Source organism: Macrotis lagotis, chromosome X (assembly GCF_037893015.1).
Source record: "Macrotis lagotis isolate mMagLag1 chromosome X, bilby.v1.9.chrom.fasta, whole genome shotgun sequence".
Taxonomy (NCBI): Eukaryota; Metazoa; Chordata; class Mammalia; order Peramelemorphia; family Peramelidae; genus Macrotis; species Macrotis lagotis.
The window spans coordinates 651,750,358-651,769,077 of NC_133666.1; the positions used below are offsets into that span (position 1 = coordinate 651,750,358).

Genomic DNA, 18,720 nt, shown 5'->3' on the forward strand with positions numbered 1-18,720 from the left:
GGTTGGTGAAAATATGATACTAGAAAACCTGCAGGCTTGCTTTCTGTGGTCCTGGGATCTAAGGCCCTGGGGTGATGGAATTCTGCCCCAGTCAGGAGATGGAGGGAGAGAAAAGGAAGACAGAGGAGGGAAAGGATGAAGGCGAAGAAGAGAGGAGGAAGGGGGGGGGAAAGGGAGAGAAAAAGGGGAGATGGAAGAAATGGAGAAGGTGGGGAGGAGAAGGGGATGGGAGAGGAGGAGAGAGAAGGGATGGAGAGAGGGAGAGGGAAGAGGGAAGGAGGAAAGGAAAGGAGGGAGAGGAAGGCAAGGAGGGAGGGAAGGACAAGGGAAGAGGGAGAGGAAGGGGAGGGAGAGGAGGGGAGGGGAAAGGGGAAGAAGCGATGGAGAGGAGGGCGCGGAGAGAGGGAGAGGAGAAGGTGGGGAGGGGGAGCGGAGGGAAAGCAAGGAGGGGAAGAGGGAGGAGGCGGGAGGGGGAGGGGAGGCCGGCTCCGAATGAGGTCAGGGGAGGGGAGGGGGCGGGGAGGACGCGGCGGGAGGGTGGGGGCGGGGTGAGGAGGGGGCCCGGCGCCCAGGGCCGCGGGGGCCCGGGGGGAGGCGGCGGGGCCGGGCCGGGGCGGCGGGGCCGGGCCCAGGCCGCAGGCCCAGGCCGCAGGCCCGAGGCCCAGCGCGGGGCGGCGGGCGCGCGCCCCTCCCGCGCACGCGCACGCGCCCCTCGCCGGCGCGCCCCCTGGCCGCGCACGCGCCCCTCGCCGGCGCGCGCCCCGCCGCGCACGCGCCCAGTGCAGGCCGCGGCTCGGCGGCAGCAGGTGGTGCCGCTGGTGCTCGGAGGCCGGAGCCGGACCGCGGGGCCCAGGCCCGAGCCGCCGCCGCCGCCGCCGCCTTCCGCCCCCCGTCCCCGGCCGCGGACAATAGGAGCGGCAGCCCGGGCAGGGCCGCAGGAGGCCGGGAGCGGCGGGCGGCCCGGCGGGGGCCCGGAGCGGGAGCGGGCCCGGAGGCGGCGCAGGCCGGGCGGCCCGGAGGCGGCGGCGGCGCGGGGCCGGGCCGGGGACAAAGGCGGCGGCGGGGCCCGAGGAGCCGGGCCGGGCCTCGGCCTTCCCTGGGCCCGCGGCCCCCCTCCCCCACGCCCCACCCCCACGAGTGACATGATGTTTCCACAAAGCAGGCACTCGGTAAGGGGCGGGGGGCGCGGCGGGGGCGGGGTGGGGCCCCTCCGGGCAGACCCCGACCCCCTCTCCGGGCGCTGCCCCCCGCTGTGGGGACCCGCCGGGGGATGGGGGCGGGGGGGCTGCCGTCGGGAAAGGGATATTATTTTTTTATTTCAAAACAAAGCGGGGGGCCGCGGCGGGGGGGGCCCCGCAGCCCCCCCGCCGCGTGCGCGGCCTTGGGGGGAGGTGAGGCCGGACGGGGAGCAGGAAATGGGGGGCGGGGGCTGCGCCGAGTGTAAACACGGGCCCCCGGCGGGGCCCAGGAAGTGCCGGGGAGGGGGAGGGGAGGGGGCCGACCGGGGCGCCCCCAGCCCCGCCCGCTGCCGGCCTCCCGCCGAGAAAGAAAGCAAGATGGAAGGGGAGGAAGTGCCCCCCACGCCGGGCCCCGGGGCCGCGCAGGCACCCCTCGGGGGGAGAGCCGCTGCCCTTGCGGAAATCTGAAGTCCCCCCCGCACCCCGAATGGCCCCGGGGCCCGGCGGCTGGGAGGGGAGGCGCCGCTGACCCTCCCTCCCCCCCCAAGGGCTCCTCACACCTGCCCCAGCAGCTCAAGTTCACGACCTCAGATTCCTGCGACCGGATCAAAGACGAGTTCCAGCTCCTGCAAGCTCAGTACCACAGGTGAGCCGGCCTGGGCAGCCCAGCGGGGCCGGCCCGCCCTCGGCCAGCTGCCCCGGCCCGGTGGGGACCACAGGAAGCGCAGGACAGACCCCGGGGCTAGGCTGCCCCGCCGGGAGCGCGACCTTGGCCCAGTCCCGTCCCTGAGCTTGGGGGCCCCCATCTCTGGGGGTGTGAATTAGGGGACCTCCAGATACTGGGATTGGTTTTCGACTTTGCTTTGTGACCTTGGTGCATCGATTCTTCCTCCCTGGACCTCAAGTTGCCTGATTTAAGAGCTTTAGAGCCAGGAAAAGACCTTAGAAGCCAGCTCGTCTGACCCTCTCCTTATTTCCACAAATACAAAAATGACTTTACACTTGTCTGGAGTCACAAAGTAGGAATCTAAAGCCTAGGTCCTCATCTCCCTCTTCCCAGCGCCTCCCTTGGAAGGTTCCCTTCCATTGTGTGGAACATTATATAAATATGAAATGTTGCTATTCTTAGAGCAGGCTGCCAGAGGACGACTCTTCTGTCTGACCTAAACCTTCTTTGACTTCTGGAGCTGGTGGGAGTGATGCTCCCGCATCCAGCCTCTTACTTTCCTCCCCTTTTGCCTCCCATATCAAACCCTAGGGCTAAGGGGCAGATCTTCCTTCTTCAGTCCCAGATTCCTGCCTTGTTTGCTTGGACCACTGAGGGACCAGCTCATTTGTAGGGAAGGGAAAGTGGAGGCAGCAGGCTTTGGGACGGCTCAGCCAGGATCTGAGATGAGTCCTGAGATGGAAGAAGGGACTCAGGGTCAGGTGTGAATTCAGCTTCCTTTTTTCAGGAGGCCTAGAGTTCAAGGTCTGTGGCCTTAGACAAGTTCTTCCCCTCTCTAGGTCTTATTTTCTCTGTCTTTTAGACAGGGATGGAATAATAAGCCTGAGGTTCCCTCCTTTTTTGGGTTTAGAAAAACATTTTAGAGATTTTAAAGCATTAGAGAAATGAAATTATTACCATTAATCATATTCCCCTTTTCCCCCACCCCCAGCCTGTGCCAAATTGGGTAGGGCCAGAGCTGAAGATGTCTCCCTGCTGGCTTCTAGAATCACCTGGTTTATTGAATTTAAATAGATTAACCAATAGAAAGCTCCCCTCTCCCCCTTTGGTTACCAGGAAATTGATGAGGGGTTGTTATTTTCCCAAGGATAATAGAATCTCTTTCTTTCCTATGTTAAAAAATACATATATTTTAGGGAGAGGACATGGCTTTCCCAGCAGCAGTGTCCCACTGCCTCCCTCCTCTCCCCCCCCTTCCTCTTCTCCACTCCCCCCAAGGCCAGGAATTATGGTCCTCTAGAGGCTGGGAGGGGCCCCTAGAGACGGCTGGGCTTGTTTATTGCACCGGATAACATGGAAATGAGGCTTTTTTGATTTCTAAATAAAGAAATGGGAGGGCCTGGGCTGGGGAGCGAGGGTCCCCTGGGGCAGGGGGAGGTACTCCATAAGAGGGTGACTGCTTCCCTCCCACCTCCTTGAGCATCAGGTGCTTTTGAGCTCTGGAACCCATCTCTGATGCCAGGAAAGCCTTCAGGAGCTTGGCCTGCCGAAGATCCAAGAGATCCTTGGCACAGCCCCCACTGCTTTGTTGGGGGAGTTTCCCCACTCCCCCCATTCTGAATTTACTCCAAGTTTCCCTAGATCCCATGAAGTGCTTTGTAAACCAGCAAGACACTTTATAAACCAGAGGCCTGCCTCAAAAACCTTTGTAGATTGGGGAGTCCTTTTTAAATGGCGCCCACTGCCATACCTCCTCCTGTTTTTCTCTTTCCAAAGCTTGAAACTGGAGTGTGACAAGCTGGCCAGTGAGAAGTCAGAGATGCAGCGTCACTACGTCATGGTATGTCCCAGGCCCCCCAGGCTCCCCCCCCCAGAGCCAGGGTCATTCCCCAGCTCCTCCCTCAGGTGAGGTCAGGAGCAGGGCGACACTGGAGGCCCACACTGGTGGCTGCGGCAGTGGTGGGAACAGATGTTTCTGATTTAAGTCAGAGCTTCCAGGGGAGGATTTCAGAGTCCCAGGCCCAGCACAACAAAGGGCGACTTTGGGAGATTCAGGCCTCAGCCACCTACCTGGGGAGCCTTCTCCTCTGCCCCCAGAAAGCCAGAGGAGGGTAGAATCAACTTTGGTGAGGGGGAGCTGGGAAGTTTTCAGGAGTCACTGATGAAGGAGTCGAAGGAAATGGCCCCAGCCAAACCCCAGGCCTTCACTCCCTGGCCTCAGTCCCAGGCAAGCCGGCTGGCTTGGCGCAGCAGGGTAGGGCCCTGGGCCCAAGTGCCAAACCACGGCGTGGCAGGCTGGGCCTGGCTGTGGAGCAGGCCTGCCAGCTCACCCTGGACCTTTCTGCCTGGGAGGCTGGGCTCTCTGCCCGCCTACCACGGAGACAGGGTGGGGTGAGCTCACCGGCACTCGGATATGAATAATTCAGACCTTGCTGGGCCAGCCCTCTGCTGTCTGAGCACACTCTCCCTCCACCACCCCCCTGCCTTTGCCAGTCGCTTAACCCCTTGGTGCCAGACAGTTGATCAAAAATACCCATGTAGGAGGCAACGAGCCCTGGCCTGGAAGCTGGTATCTTGGATCATTATCCCAGGCATGCCCCTATCAGGCTCACTGGATCGCCCCAGCCAAATCTCATCCTTTCTTATTCTCAACTTCCCCGTTGTAAAGTCAGTCTAAGCTCTGCTGTGAGCTAGCTGTGTCTGACCTTTGGTCCCATTGGGCCTCTCTCTGAGAAGAGAGGCTTGGACCAGCGTGGTCCCCAGGTCCCTTGGGGTTCTTGTGGCCTGTGATTGTTGGACAGAGCTCCTGGGGCTAGGCAAGAGCCAGCCCTCAACTGTTGCCTGCTTCTTTCCCCATCTCTACTGCAGTATTATGAGATGTCCTATGGCCTCAACATTGAAATGCACAAACAGGTAAGATCTGGTTTTCAACCTTCTCCATCAGTCCCTCCCTCCTTCCTTCTCTTCCCCTCCCACCCACCTCCCTCCAGGTAGGAACCACTCACTCACCTTGGCAGCCACCCCAGCCCTGCTCTACTTAGTGCCTCCACCCTGTTCCTGGGGCCCCCTGGGGTTGATTTTCTGGCCACCCCTGGAGAATTTTCCCTCAATAGGAAGGGGGAGGGAGACAAGGGGCGTCTCTCCAGGGACAGTGGCCAAGTGGCCTCAGAACTGACTCTCCCACAAAGCACTCCTTGTCTGAACACCTGGCGATGTGGTTAGAGGTTCTCCCTGCTTCTGACATGGGCCAGTGAGAAGGGGAACCCAAGCCTTGGGGTACTGGTCCATCAGACTAATCTACAACAAAAGCTCTGAGGAGCCCAGCTTATTCTACTGGGCATGAGGGTATTCCTCCTCCCTTTTTCTCTTCTAGTCCTGATGCCAGACTAGTTCCCACCCTGGGCTTCAGAAGTAGGCAGGCCCTGCTCCTCAGGCCTGTTTCTCCAGAGATATAATGAGGTGGTTGGTTTAGATTAGATGGCTGCTGCTTAGTCCTTCTTATCAGCCGCTCAGTAGTATTGGTCTAGTTCCTGTTCCCCTCCCCATCAAACGTTTTTTTTCTGCCCTCAAATCTGGCATTCTGCTTTCTATATCCTCTCCCCTCTTAAACCTCACTTTTTAAGTCTCCTGTGGTTCTCCCCCCCCAAAAAAAAAAGAACTGGACAGTCTATTTTGTTGTGTTTAATTACAGTCCCAGACCCAGTATTTGACATTTTAGGGTTGTTGTTTGTTTTTTTTTTTGCAAGGCAAATGGGGTTAAGTGGCTTGCCCAAGGCCACACAGCTAGGTAATTATTAAGTGTCTGAGACTGGATTTGAATCCAGGTACTCCTGACTCCAAGGCTGGTGCTTTGTCCACTGTGCCACCTAGTCACCCCCTATATTTGACATTTTAAAATTTCCGTTTGTTATGTCTCTTCTCCTACCTTGTTTATAGATGAGAATAAAGGTTCAGTAAGGAAATTAGGTTTCAGGAGTCCTAGACTTGAAGACAGGAGTCGTATATTTGAGTCCCAGCTCCCGAACAGACTCCACTACTGACCCTTTCTCCTTGCTCCAGCCCTCATCTAGTTGGACAAATGGTCTCTGAGCAACAGGTGTAGATTTGGCTTGGGTGGATAGAATCTTTTCTGTAGTCTTAGCATCTCCTGGGTGAGTGGGCTCCTGATGGCCAGCCTTCCTAGCCATTTCAGGCAGCACAATTCCCTTGCCCTTGATTTATTCCATTGTTCTGGGGATTTCCAGTTCCTCAGTGAGGATTTGCTCCCCAGCTTCTCAGATGGCCATGGAGGGTTGCTGTAGATGACCAATGTGAGCAAACATAAGGCATCAGTCTGTAACCTGGGCCTGTCTATCCACGGGCAGGGTCTGGACATAGGAGTGAGCACAGGACTTGGTCGAGCCCCAGGCTTGAATCCCCCTCAGACATGCTTCTCAGAGCTACCTGACCCTAGGATAATCCCCTCTACCTCTCTGAGCCTCAGTTTACTCATCTGTGTAGTGGGCATAGTGACAATTTCAGGTCACCAGTGGGGCAGTTGTGAGACCAAATGAGAGAATGGAGGGAGAATGCTTCCATGTCCCCTGTCCTTGCCTGTTAGGGGTTACAATGGGTTGTCAAGAACTTTTGAGATCTCAGGGTCACCCCCATCCCACAGAAAGATCTTGGAGGAGGGAAAGGTCTTTAGGAAGATCTTTTCCTTTATTAAATGGGGATCTCTGAGCTCATATCCCCTCCCCCCTCAGAAAGGAAGTCTTCCCTGTGCTGGTCTCTGAGATGTTCCCCAGTACCTGTCATCTGAGATTACCTTCCCTTTATCCTTTATCTAGCTAGATCTTGTGTAGAAGGAATTATTTGCAAGTCTGCTAGTCTGAGCAGGGATCATGATTTTTGCCATTTCTTGTGTCATGCTCGGAACAAGGGGATTACTTAGTAGATGCTTTGAGAACCTGGCTTCTTCCAATAGTGAAGGCACTAGAATATGGGCCATTTCTTGGGCCCCTTCAGACCCAGGCTTCCCCCCCCAACACACACAGGGTTTGGCCCTCAGGCCCCTGAGGCCAGGACCAGGACACCCATGGTAGCTGCTCTCACTTATCTGAAGGGCCAATTAGACTTGGCAGCATGTGATTCAAGGAAGTTTTCTGGGCCCCCCTAAAAGTCTTTGGGTTGAGATTGTGATATCAAGTGGATGGAGTCCTCGGAGAACCCATCCCTACTGTACCCCTCAGCTCGAGTCTTTAAACCTCCATCCTTGAGAGGGAGAACAACATTGCTAAGTTGGAGGGGGTTTCAGCCATCGACTAGCCCATAATGAAATGGACTCCCTCTAGACACACTCAGAAGGAAGACCCCTTCCACATGTGAGGAGACTTGTCCCAGCGTCCCGCTGCCGTTGGCCCCTTCACATCTTCCTCATGGAACTCCTAGCTCTGCCATCTGAGGCCAAGTTGAGCCAAGCCAGTCTTCCTGTGGGGGAGCATCTCCAGGCCCAGTTTACACTTAGCCATCCCCGCCCTCCTGAAGCCTCCTCTTCTCCAGTCTAACCATCCCTGTCTCTTCCTTCTACCATCTCCCTCTTCTACCCCACCCCCACCCCCATCAGACCCTTCTCTAGTGCTCTCTGACTTTCTCTAGGCAAGTCCAGTGAGGATTAGCTCTGGGAGACCCAGAGTGACTAGCCAGCTCCTGACCAGGAAGGGTACCTCCACTGACCTCTGAAGTAGTGATTCTGAGATGCTGCCATCCCATAATCAGCCCCTCTGAGAACAGATACCTTGGCTTTGGGTCTCGGTGCCACTCCTCCCACCTGCCCATCTTATTTTTTTAATCTTAATAGTATTTTTTCTAATTACATGGAGAGAGAATTTTCAGCATTCATTTTTGTGAAATTTTCTCCCTCCCTGTCTTCCCTCCCCTTCCCTGAGACAACAGGTAATCTAATAAAGATTATATTTGTCCATATCCTTTTTCTATTTATTTATTTAATTTTTTGAATTTTTGTTAATTATTTGAGTTTTACAGTTTTCCCCCAATCTTGCTTCCCTCCCCCCACCCCCACCCCACAGATAGCACTCCGTCAGTCTTTACTTTGTTTCCATGTTGTACCTCGATCCAAATTGGGTGTGATGAGAGAGAAATCATATCCTTAAAGAGAACAGAATTCTCAGAGGTAACCAGATCAAACCATAAGACATCTGGGGTTTTGTTTTTTTTTTTCCAAATTAAAGGGAATAGTCCTTGTACTTTGTTCAAATGCCACAGCTCCTTATCTGGATACAGATGGTTATTTGTCCATATCTTTAAGGGAAGTTTGAATCCTGGTTGGTTTGGATTGCTGCAAATTTGAAGACTTTTTCCTGATTCCTGCCCTGCCTCCTCTCCCCTCCAGCCTCCTCCCCCCATCTCCCCCCCCCCATCCTTCCCCCCATTATCAAAGATCTTCTGTGTTTCAGGCTGAAATCGTCAAGAGGCTCAATGGAATTTGTGCTCAAGTCTTGCCCTACCTTTCACAAGAGGTAAGGGGAGCCCCTCGCCCCCAGGATTCCTGGAGTTGGGCCAGTAGGGGGCAATCAAACCACACATTGCAACCTCTCATCCCCCTGGGCACATCACCTTGCACAGGCCCAACCCACTAAGCTAAACCAGGAAGAGGCTAGGGGAAGGGGGGATCATCTGAGAGCCAGTCAGCATTCGGACTCCAGCTTTCTGACTCTCAGGGGGAATGTCTGTTGTCCATCTTGGTATTCTTGTTTCCTGTTTTTGGGAATATTCACTAGCTCCATATCCCAGTGAATGAGTATTAAGTCAAATCCAGCCTCAGACAACCACTAGCTGTTATCCTGGGCAAGTGACTTGCCCAGTTTCCTCATCTATAAAATAAGGATAATGACAGCATCTGTTTCCCAAGATTATTATGAAAATCAGAAGAGGCATGTGTCAAGTGCTTAACAAACCCAAGAGGTTCCATTCATGCGGGGTGATCGTGGGAGGCCTTTTTGGGCCTGCTGTCCTCTCTCAAATGAAGATGGTAATGGTGTCACTCTCCACCTTGCAGGATCACTTTGAGGGAAGAGCCTTTATGAACATTCAAGTTGTTAGAGGAAAACAACTTTTTAAAAATTATCAGTACTAGCTGTGGGACCCTGGGCCAGTCACTACCTCCTCCCTGAGCCTCGCTTTTGTAAAATGGGGGTCAATAACTGCCTTCCTCCCAAGACACAGTTTGTAATTCTTAAGCACTGGAAATGGGAGGTTCTACTGATGTTACTAGGGACATAGAGGCAGGTCCAAGTCTGGCTGTCCAGCCCAGGAGGAAGCCCAGACCCCATGAAGATGATTCTGGCCACAGCTGTCTCCCCCTCTTACCTCCCTAGGTGATGTTAGCCTTCAAGACTGTGGGCAGGGTCCTTCCACAGACTTCGGGGGAATGTCGATGAGGACAGCTCCCTGGCTAAGACACTTGGGGGGGGGGGGAGTGGGTGATCTGGAGAGAGAGTGGCTCCAGGAACCCCAGACCACCCTGGTCTAGCTTTTGGGTCAGGAAGAGTTTGTTTTCCCAGGCCAGCCTGCAGTGGATAATTTGTGATCTGTTGAGAGAATTGGTCAACAATCATTTGTACTTTTGTGAAGGGCCTTCTCTGTCAACCACTGTGTGAGGCCCTGGAATCACTTGGTATTGGAAAGACACTGCTCCTAGTGTGGGAAGGAGATGTGGGTTCAGATCTGGTCACCCCCACTTGCTGCCTTTGTCATCCTGAACTAAGTCTTATGTCCCATTGAGTCTCAGTTTTCTCTTTAAATGGGAGGCCAGTACCCGTTTCTCAAGGTCATTAGGAAGCTTCACCCACTTTAAAGGGCTGGTACTTTATCACATAGGGGAAGGTTTTTGTGGGGGTTTTTCCTGTCTACCTTGTAAAACCACTGCAATGTGGGGCATGATAATTGGGGACTCTGTTCTAAAAGGAATAATTTCTTAAAAGGGGGTCATGAGAACCCCAAATTGATCCCTGACCTGTGGATCTTCTCTTGGATGCTTCTGGTTCTCCTGAATTTCTACTGGGCATCCTGCCAACTTTGGGGCCTGAGATAACTACCCCTTCTCCTGGTACTTAGAGTGGGCCTGTCATGAAAGAATGTGGAACTCGGCTTGGAGTCCTAGCTCTTACTAGCTGTGTGTTGTTGAGCTAGTCAAAAGCCCATTCTTAGCCTAGATTTTGTCATTTGTATAATGGAAATGATGCCACCTCTCAGGGTAATGAGGAAAAGCTTTTTGTAAACCTTGAAGGCGCCAGCCGTAGAAATATGAGTTGTGGGGGGTGGAGAAGAAACCACCTGATGTCCTCTGTGAGGTATGTTGTGAGGGAGGTGGTAGAAAAGCTTCCTTACTCCCAGGCGGCCAGCTGGTGCCCTTTCAGCTCCCATCCACAGCATTCCTCTTCTCTCTTCCTCTTTCCCCCAGCACCAACAGCAGGTCTTGGGGGCCATTGAGCGGGCCAAGCAGGTAACTGCTCCGGAGCTGAACTCCATCATCCGGGTATGTGTCTTAACAAGCATAACCTTGGGGGCAGGTCCTCTCTTAGCTACAGTTTCCATAGTGCTCCCCCTTCCCCTCATTTAACCTCTAGGTGGGAGGTTGCTTCAGAAACCTTCACCAGTATCCCTCACCATCTTCTTTGTGGAGCCTGAGCTTTCTGAGGTGGGCCTGGGAGGCTTTGAGCCCAGCTCTGCCTCATTCAGTCTGCCTCAGTCTCTCTGGCCCCAGGGCCTTACAAACTAGAGATGAGAGTTGGTCTTTTGTCCTCAGACCCATGGGGTGACTCGGAGAGAGAGGTGGTGTGGGACAGCCCAGATCAAATCCTGCCTTCCATGCCTAGCTGGTGGTATTGGACAAATTCCTTAACTTTCCTGCAGCTTCCTCAGCGGCAAAATGGGGGTAACAGTAATATCCACCTTTGGAGGGTTGTTTGGATCGACAAAAATAGATGTTAATTCACACGCTAGGAAGAAAATTGCCCTGACCTTCCAAAAGCCCAAGGCCACCTTAGAGATCTCTATAGTGAATTACCTTCTCTGGGCCTCAGTTTCCCCATCTGAAAAATCTTTGGGCTCAAAGACTCAGCAGCATTTCATTCAACCTCACTTGGCTGATCTGCAAGGGGACTAATGGGGGCTGATAAGAGCTATCTGAGGAAGGATGGACCAGACTAGAAATGGGACCTTGTGCCCCTCACCCAGACAAGTCTTGTAGCAGATCACTCTTGACTTCGCTCCATCCATCCATCTAGTGGGTGTTGAGGAAGTTTGCTCTTTAAGTCCACATGCCAGGAGAAGAAAGAAGGCAAAAAAAAAAAAAACTACAATGCCCCTGTGTGGATGGCACTGGAAAAAGGGCAGCATTTGATTTGGGGGGAATTGGGGGACTTGGGACCGTGGGTAGACCACCAGCCCTTGGTGGGTCTCTGAAAATAGAGGGTCAGGCCGGATGACCAGTGTCTAGTTCATGTCCTGTTTTCGCCTGGACAAGCAGATGGACCAAAACAGACCTAGGATTTCCCCTCAGATGGACCAAAGGAATCTGCTTAAGCCAGAGGCCTTCTGGGGGTGCAGAGGAACAACATCTCTTCTTGGGGAGAGAGATTTAGAGTTTTCCCCCCTCTGGAAGGGGGGAGGATCTGAGGGGGGAATGTTAAGAGGGGCTGATTTTAATGGTCCAGATGGGAGCAGGACATAGATTTTTCTGACATAAGGAAGTGACTTGGGCAGACAAGTCCCGCTGGCTGGAGGGGAGGGAAAGTGCTACCAGTGGGTTCCTGCATCTATCTCTGGAGAAGTTGGTTCAGAGCCTCTGCATAGAACAGGAAGGGAAGATTAGCATCCAGCCCCCTGCCCAGCAGTTGGCTGACTGGCCGGCTCCTTGCAGCCCCCATCCCCTACTACCTTGTAGGATGCAAGTCCAGATTTTCCTCCCGCCCTTATCTCTCACCTTCCTTTCCTGCAGCAGCAGCTCCAGGCTCACCAGCTGTCCCAGCTCCAGGCCCTGGCCTTGCCCCTGACTCCGCTGCCCGTGGGCCTGCAGCCTCCATCGCTGCCAGCTGTCAGCGCAGGCACTGGCCTCCTCTCCCTCTCAGCCCTGGGCTCTCAGGCCCACCTCTCCAAGGAGGATAAGAACGGGCATGATGGAGATACCCACCAGGACGACGACGGGGACAAGTCCGATTAGAGGCACAGCCCTGGGGGTGGGGAAAGAGGCTTGGGGTTTGTGGTGGCTGCGGGCACCCAGGCCCCTTGGAGCCAGCTGGCCCATCTGAGATGCGGCCCCCAGCCCCGTAGCTTTGACCGCCCCCTGAGCCCCCTGCCCCCTTCCCCCGAATCCCTTGGGGTTGAATGGGACCGGCCGGGTCACAAGGGAAGAAAAGAATGAACCCACCTTAGCTCCAAGCGCCTCCCCCTCCCCGTGCACATATGTAACTGACCCCCTCCTCGCTCCTCCCGTTCGGCCTGTTTGCTGCGCACCCAGCACAGCAGTTCCCCAGTCCCCTCCTGGTACTGCATGCAATCACGGATGCCAGCCGGCCCCGGGTGCCCCCTGCCCCCCATGTAGAGGCTCTGCCCTGCCCCCTCCTACCATCCCTCCTACCATCTGCCTGCCTGACTCCTCCTGGGTCTGTGCCATTGCCCACTTACCCTGAGCCCTTTCACTTTGGCCAGGCCTTGGGGGGAGCTCAGCCGCAGGCATGTGGGGGAAGGGAGGTGGCTGGAGAGGGCCTAGGAGACCTGCTTCCCCCACCCCATGCCCACAAATAAAAATGAGGGTACCGCATTTGTCTGGTTTTTTTCAGTCTGCTAGCCTGTCTTTTAAAAGGAGAAACAAAAAAAGAAAAATTCACCAAAAAAAAGCCCCCCCCCCCCAATTTCGTGTTTGTATATAGTCCTTTAGACAAACTTGTCGGCTTCTGGTGTTCATTAACCTAATACAAAGGAGGAATGGAGACACTGTACTAAGCTTGTACTAGCTGTGCCTTTCAAATAAAGATGTGAGACGGTTGGTTTAAAGTGCCCGCCTCCTGCTGTCATCCCTGGGGTCTGCTGCCCACTAAGGCCTGTCTAGGCTTTGGGTGGGAGCCTGAGGGGCCTCGTGGGGCATCTCCAAGCCAAGCCAACTTTCCCAGGCAGCCTCTGACTGAAGCTTCCTGCGATAGGCCTCTGGACAGGGAGCTCACCCTCCCTAGAGCCACTGATCTTTCTAATGAACTTCCTAGACCTCATCCTACCTGCTCTTCATGCTAGGTTCAAAGCTTTATGGGTGCTTGGGGCCTTCCACTTTGGAGACCTCTCCAAGCTGTAGAAAAGACCTGGGGCCAGTGGACCCCTCTCCCACACCCATGTTCTTTGCCTTCAGGGGTTCCAGATTCTTGCCTTGAGCTAGCTCTTAAGCACTCCGAGGGCCTTGGAGAAGTCGACATGAGCCCAGATGTTCACTCTATAAAATGGCAGAGGGAAGGGGTGGCCAGCAGGATTGGGACTGGGTGAGAACCCAAACACTTTTGGATCCTAATTTGATGTTCCATGGCTCTGATGTGTTCTCACAGTTCCTTCCAACTCTGATCTTTGAGAATCTTTGCCCAGAGATCAGGATTTTGTGCAGTCACTTTCAGAAATAGATTCCAGGAAAGAAGGCCTCCCTGGGAAGGGGCTATCTGCCCTTCTTTACCCTGGATTCCCACCCACAGCATCCCTTGGAATGTTGACTTTGCTTCATCATAGCTCAGAGGTGCAGTGGGTGAGCTTATGGTCTTCAACAGGGAGATGGGATGGTTCCTGGTGGAGCCCTTAGCCAGTCTAAATTAAGATCTGTTTGGCTTTACCTTCCTATGTCTGAAATTTCCAGGTAACCTTCCTCCCCCGCCATCCAGCCCCTCCACCCTCCCGGGTCTCCCCTGGGGTAGGACTGACTCTCAGCAGGTTCTTCACCCACCTCCCTGCCTTTGTCTGCCCTGGCCCTGACCTTCCCTGTCAGCTGAGTGAGCTCAATTCATCCTGGGGACCAGTTCCAGCAGGTGTTCACATCTGACCTCACCCTTCTCAGCTCTGCATCCCAGGCTCCTTCTCTAGGGGCTTCATTTTCCTGGCCAGAGCTTTATGAGTTACATCCATGGGGGGGGGGGGGGGGGATGAGAGACTGGGAAAAGGAAGATGGTTAGGGCCAGTGATGCCCCAGGAAGCACAGGAGAGGAATGGGAGGCTGCAAAGTAGATGATGAACCCATCAGTGTTGTTTTTTTTTTTTTTTAGCTTTTTGCAAGGCAAATGGGTAATTATTAAGTGAGACGGGTTTGAACCCAGGTACTCCTGACTCCAGGGCTGGTGCTCTATCCACTGCGCCACCTAGCCGCCCCCATCAGTGTTTTTGGACAAAAGATAGAGTGGTAGAGGAGGAAGAGTCCTTCACTGGTGATGAAGAGACCTTGGAAATAACTTCCACTGGTTTGCTATTTGACCTTGGGAAAGTCCTTTCTCCTCAATGAAACTTTTTCTGAAAAGTGAGGCCATATTGGACTATAATTTTCTCAAAATTTCCTGCTAGGTCTGCGCTGTTCTAAGACCTCCCCCCAACCTGATCTGTGTCCTAAACACCCTCACCCACCCTCCCAGCCCTGACCTCCTGGGTTCTAAAGACCCTTCTTCTGACATCCTGTTCTAAGATCCCTTCGAGCTCTGATGGCCTGTGTTCTAAGGACTCTTCTTCCTCTGACATCCCATGTTCTGAGGTCCTCCCACCCATGACATCCTGGGTCTACGTGTTCTCCCACCTATGACATCCCAGGTTCTAAGGGCTCTCCTGGCCTTAACACCTTATGTTCTAAGCGCCCTCCCAGCCCTGACATCCCGGGTTCTGAGCCTCAGGGCTGGCAAAGGCCTGGGGCCCTGCTCTCCATCCCCGACTGACCCCTCCCGGCTGGGGCTGCGCCAGGCTGGTGTTCAGCTCCCAGGCAGAACGCGGCTAATTGAGCCGCTAATCGGCTTCCCTTCCGCAGGGCCTTCCGTTAATGAGTCTGGTGAGGGGAGGGGGGGACGTCTCCCAGGCAGCTCAGGCCCAGCGGGGCAGCTCCCGGGGGCTCTCAGCCGGGGCTGGGGGAGGGGAGGAGGAGGGGGGGTCAGGCAGCAGTGGCTTCACCATCCATCACCCCACTGAGCCCAGGAGGCATCAATAATTCATCTGCACTCAGCAACAGGCCCCGCCTGGGCTGAGCTGGGGGATGGTAAGGAAGAGAAGAGAGCAGAGGAGGGGGCTGGTAGAGCCCTGGTTTACAGGGGAGCCCATGGCCTCTCCCTCACACAATCTCCTCACCATCCTTTACCCAGCCCCTCTCCTTACCCAGCCCCTATCTGCCTAGCGTGCCCCAACAAGTCCCCATCTCCTCACTGAGCTCCTGTCCCTTTCCCTGAACCCACCTTTTTTACATTCCCTCTCCATTCTACTCGTTGAGCCTATTAACTCCTTCCCAAGCCCCTACATTTTCACCCCATTCTGTTAACCAGTGACCCCTATTCAAACCAAGCCCTGGCCCCTTCCTGAGCTCCCCCATCGCTTTCCCTGAGCCCCTTTTCTCTCCCTAGTCCCCTCACTGAGAACCCCTTCCTCTCTAAGCTTTCTTCTCCCTTAATGAGTCTCCATCTAGTCAGCCTTCAACCAATTCAAGCTCTCCTGCCCTCATGCCAACAGGGAGCCAGGAAGGTAGAACTCCAACCAGAAGAGTTGGTGGAAAAGAACCCTGAAATCCTCCCTGGGAAGAGGGTGGGAATTTAAATCTCCCAAGGGAGGTGAGTTTTACCAGGAATTATGGAAGAGAGTAAAGAGAAAAGAGAAGATATAAAACTAAGAGACAGAAAAAAGATGAGGGAGAGACTAGGTCAGAGAGAAAATAGAGATTGTTAACACTGGACCTGCTCTTAGACTAGAGAGCATCAGAGCTAGGAGGGAACTTGAGGGCAGAGATGTAAGAACTGGGAGGACCCTTGGGATCTAGGGAGATGGGAGGATCTTTAGAACATAGAACATTAGAATTGGGAGAGTCCTTAGAATAGAAAGTCAAAGTTGGAAAAGAATTTTAGGTCATCAGCACTAAAAGGACTTTGGAACAGAAAGTTGAAGGAAGTCTTAGAACATAGAATATCAGAATGGAAAGGAACCTTAAAGATCATATATAGTCCAATGGTCTCATTTTACTAATGGAGAAATTAGGTCACAGGCAGGGCAAGAGACCAGTCTAACAACCCACAGTGGGACAGAGCAGAGACTAGAAGTCAGTATGACCCCACAACCTCCTCCACATTGCTTTCCTCTCACCTAGGTCCAAGTTTATGGTATTACCGAGATAATCAAATTCATTGCTAGGAGCCCCCACTAAAGTGTCCATTTATGCCAGACCAAACCAGACATTTCATTAAAGCAGAACAATAGTGTAACAATAAAGAATTCAATCAAGTACTGAATATTCTTTTTCTTTTTTTTTTTTTTTTTGCAAGGCAAATGGGGTTAAGTGGCTTGCCCAAGGCCACACAGCTAGGTAATTATTAAGTGTCTGAGACCAGATTTGAACCCAGGTACTCCTGACTCCAAGCCGGTGCTTTATCCACTACGCCACCTAGCTGCCCCTCTGAATATTCTTGAAAGTCATTCTCAAATGGGGAAGTTGACCCCTCTGTTTCCTCAATGTCACAGATGGACACATCAGGTCAATCATGAATTTGCTGTAGAAACAGCTTTGGGAATACTGGCAGAAATCCCACAGTATTTTACAGTTCACTGTCAACTTTTGGCTCAGTAAGCTGTGATCGAATGTTGACTGCCCTCTTCAGTCAACCAAAACTTGGGATGTGCCGGCATCTCTCAACCCCCAAATCACTGACCTCTGTCCTTCGGCCACCTGTATGAACTTGACATTGTTTAGAAATGGCTACCATTTTCCCTTATCCATCTCATATCGCTTGAGTCAACCTGTATCGAGTCTCTTGCAGGTTTTTTGGTGAGAACAAAGAACAGGAAAATTAGGAGAAGGTAGCCCATTCTTTGGGGACTGGTTAGAAAAATGTGGCACACAGATGTAATGTCCCATAAGAAATGGCAAATAGAAAGGATTCAGAGAACCAGAGGATCATTTAATATAAACTAATGCAAGGCTAAATGAGGAGAACCAGGAGAATAATATACATAATGACCACAATGGGAAGGATAATAATGTAAAATAGAAGAATATATAATTATAATGACCAACCTTGGTCTCAGAAAAGAATTCTGAAAATGCATCTCCCCTTCATTGCAGAGGTGAAGAGGCTACAGGCTGCTGGTGACTTTGCACAGCCCTCCCTCACTTAGATCCAATTCACTTACAAGTAATGACATCAACCTTCCTGTGTCAAGAAAAGATGAACAACCATTCCATAATAAGGATAATGATAATCACTAGGTGGCTCAGTAGAGAGTACTGGGCTTAGACTGAGGAAGACTCATCTCCCTGAATTCAAATTTGGTCTCAGATTCTTCTTAGCTATGTGTCCCTGGACGAGTCACTTAACCTCAGTTGAGTTTGCCTGAGTTTCTTCATCTGTAAAATGAGCTGGGAAAGGAAAGAGCAAATTACTTCAGAATCTTTGCAAAGAAAACTTCAAAAAGGGCTAAGAAGAGTCAGATACGACTGAAATGACTGAACAACAACAACAAATACATTCCATTTCTATTTGTTTCCCTCAGTAGACTATCAGCTTCTTGAGGACAGGATATTCCCAGTGCCTTGCACTATTGCATATAGTAGAAGCTTAAATGCTTTTTGAATTGAAATAAACTCTCTAAATTGACATAGATTGGCTACATTTAGAGTTGGAAAGGAAACCATTGAGTCAAATCCCTTCATTTTACAAATAGGGAAACTGAGACCAAGGGAAATGAAGTGACTTGCTTACTATTGAGCAGCATAAGAGGCAGAATTTGATCTCAGGTCTTCCTTCAATCTTCTGTTCCCATTTGAGAATGACTTCCAAGAATATTTAATCCTTGATTCAATTCTTTGTTGTTACACTATTATTTTGCTTTAATGAAATGTCTTTGCTTTGAATTCAAATCATCTGGCTTGGTCTGGCATAAGGAGATCTGTACTACCTCAATAGTCTTCCTCTCATTCCTAGAATATCATGTCATGGTGGCATAGTGGATAGAGCACTGGCCCTGGAGTCAGGAGGACCTGAGTTAAAATCCAACCTCAGACAATAATTACCTAGCCGTGTGGCCTTGGGCAAGCCACTTAACCCCATTGCCTTGCAAAAACCTAAAAAAAATGTTGAGTCTAGAATATCATGTCAACCTGGTCTCTGACTGGATAACTCTGGCACTTATATAATGACACTGATGTTCATTTGGTCTTTTTCCTGTTGTTTGTCCTTCATTCTTTTTTTTTTTTTTTTTTTTTTTTTTTAGTTTTTGCAAGGCAGTGGGGTTAAGTGTAATTATTAAGTGTCTGAGACCAGATTTGAACTCAGGTACTCCTGACTCCAAGGCCAACGCTCTATCCAATGTGCCACCTAGCCGCCCCTGACATTGATGTTCAGTGATGTTCCTTATATGCCTCATTCTCAATCTGATACTTAAGGATAACCCTGACCCAGGTTCTTCTGGGTCACCAAATGGGATAGCCCGAGCAGGCTTCCTTTACTAATTCTAATCACACAAACAACAATTGTAGCATTGGTATTGTGTTTTAAGGTTTGCAAAGCATATTTCATGTTATCTAACCAGTAGGTCCTAGTTTGATTCCCATTTTATAAATGAGGAAACCGAGGCTGAGAGGCTGAATGATTTGTCCAGAGCCACAGAGCTACT

At 52.3% G+C, this 18,720-nt stretch overlaps 1 protein-coding gene across 2 annotated transcripts; it reads left to right on the forward strand.

Annotated features, from left to right (window-relative positions):
* The first annotated feature begins 785 nt into the window (after window positions 1-785).
* Window positions 786-13,851, forward strand: TLE5 (TLE family member 5, transcriptional modulator). 2 transcript variants are annotated; one of them, XM_074204906.1, is made up of 7 exons: window positions 786-1,169; window positions 1,727-1,824; window positions 3,622-3,685; window positions 4,714-4,758; window positions 8,301-8,363; window positions 10,307-10,381; window positions 11,849-13,851. In XM_074204906.1, the coding sequence occupies exons 1-7, from the start codon at window positions 1,143-1,145 to the stop codon at window positions 12,065-12,067; spliced, it is 591 nt and encodes a 196-aa protein (XP_074061007.1). In that variant the 5' UTR covers window positions 786-1,142; the 3' UTR covers window positions 12,068-13,851. The 2 variants fall into 2 exon arrangements, with proteins under 2 accessions (XP_074061007.1, XP_074061006.1); XM_074204905.1 differs by having other exon boundaries at window positions 11,846-13,637.
* The last annotated feature ends 4,869 nt before the right edge of the window (window positions 13,852-18,720 follow it).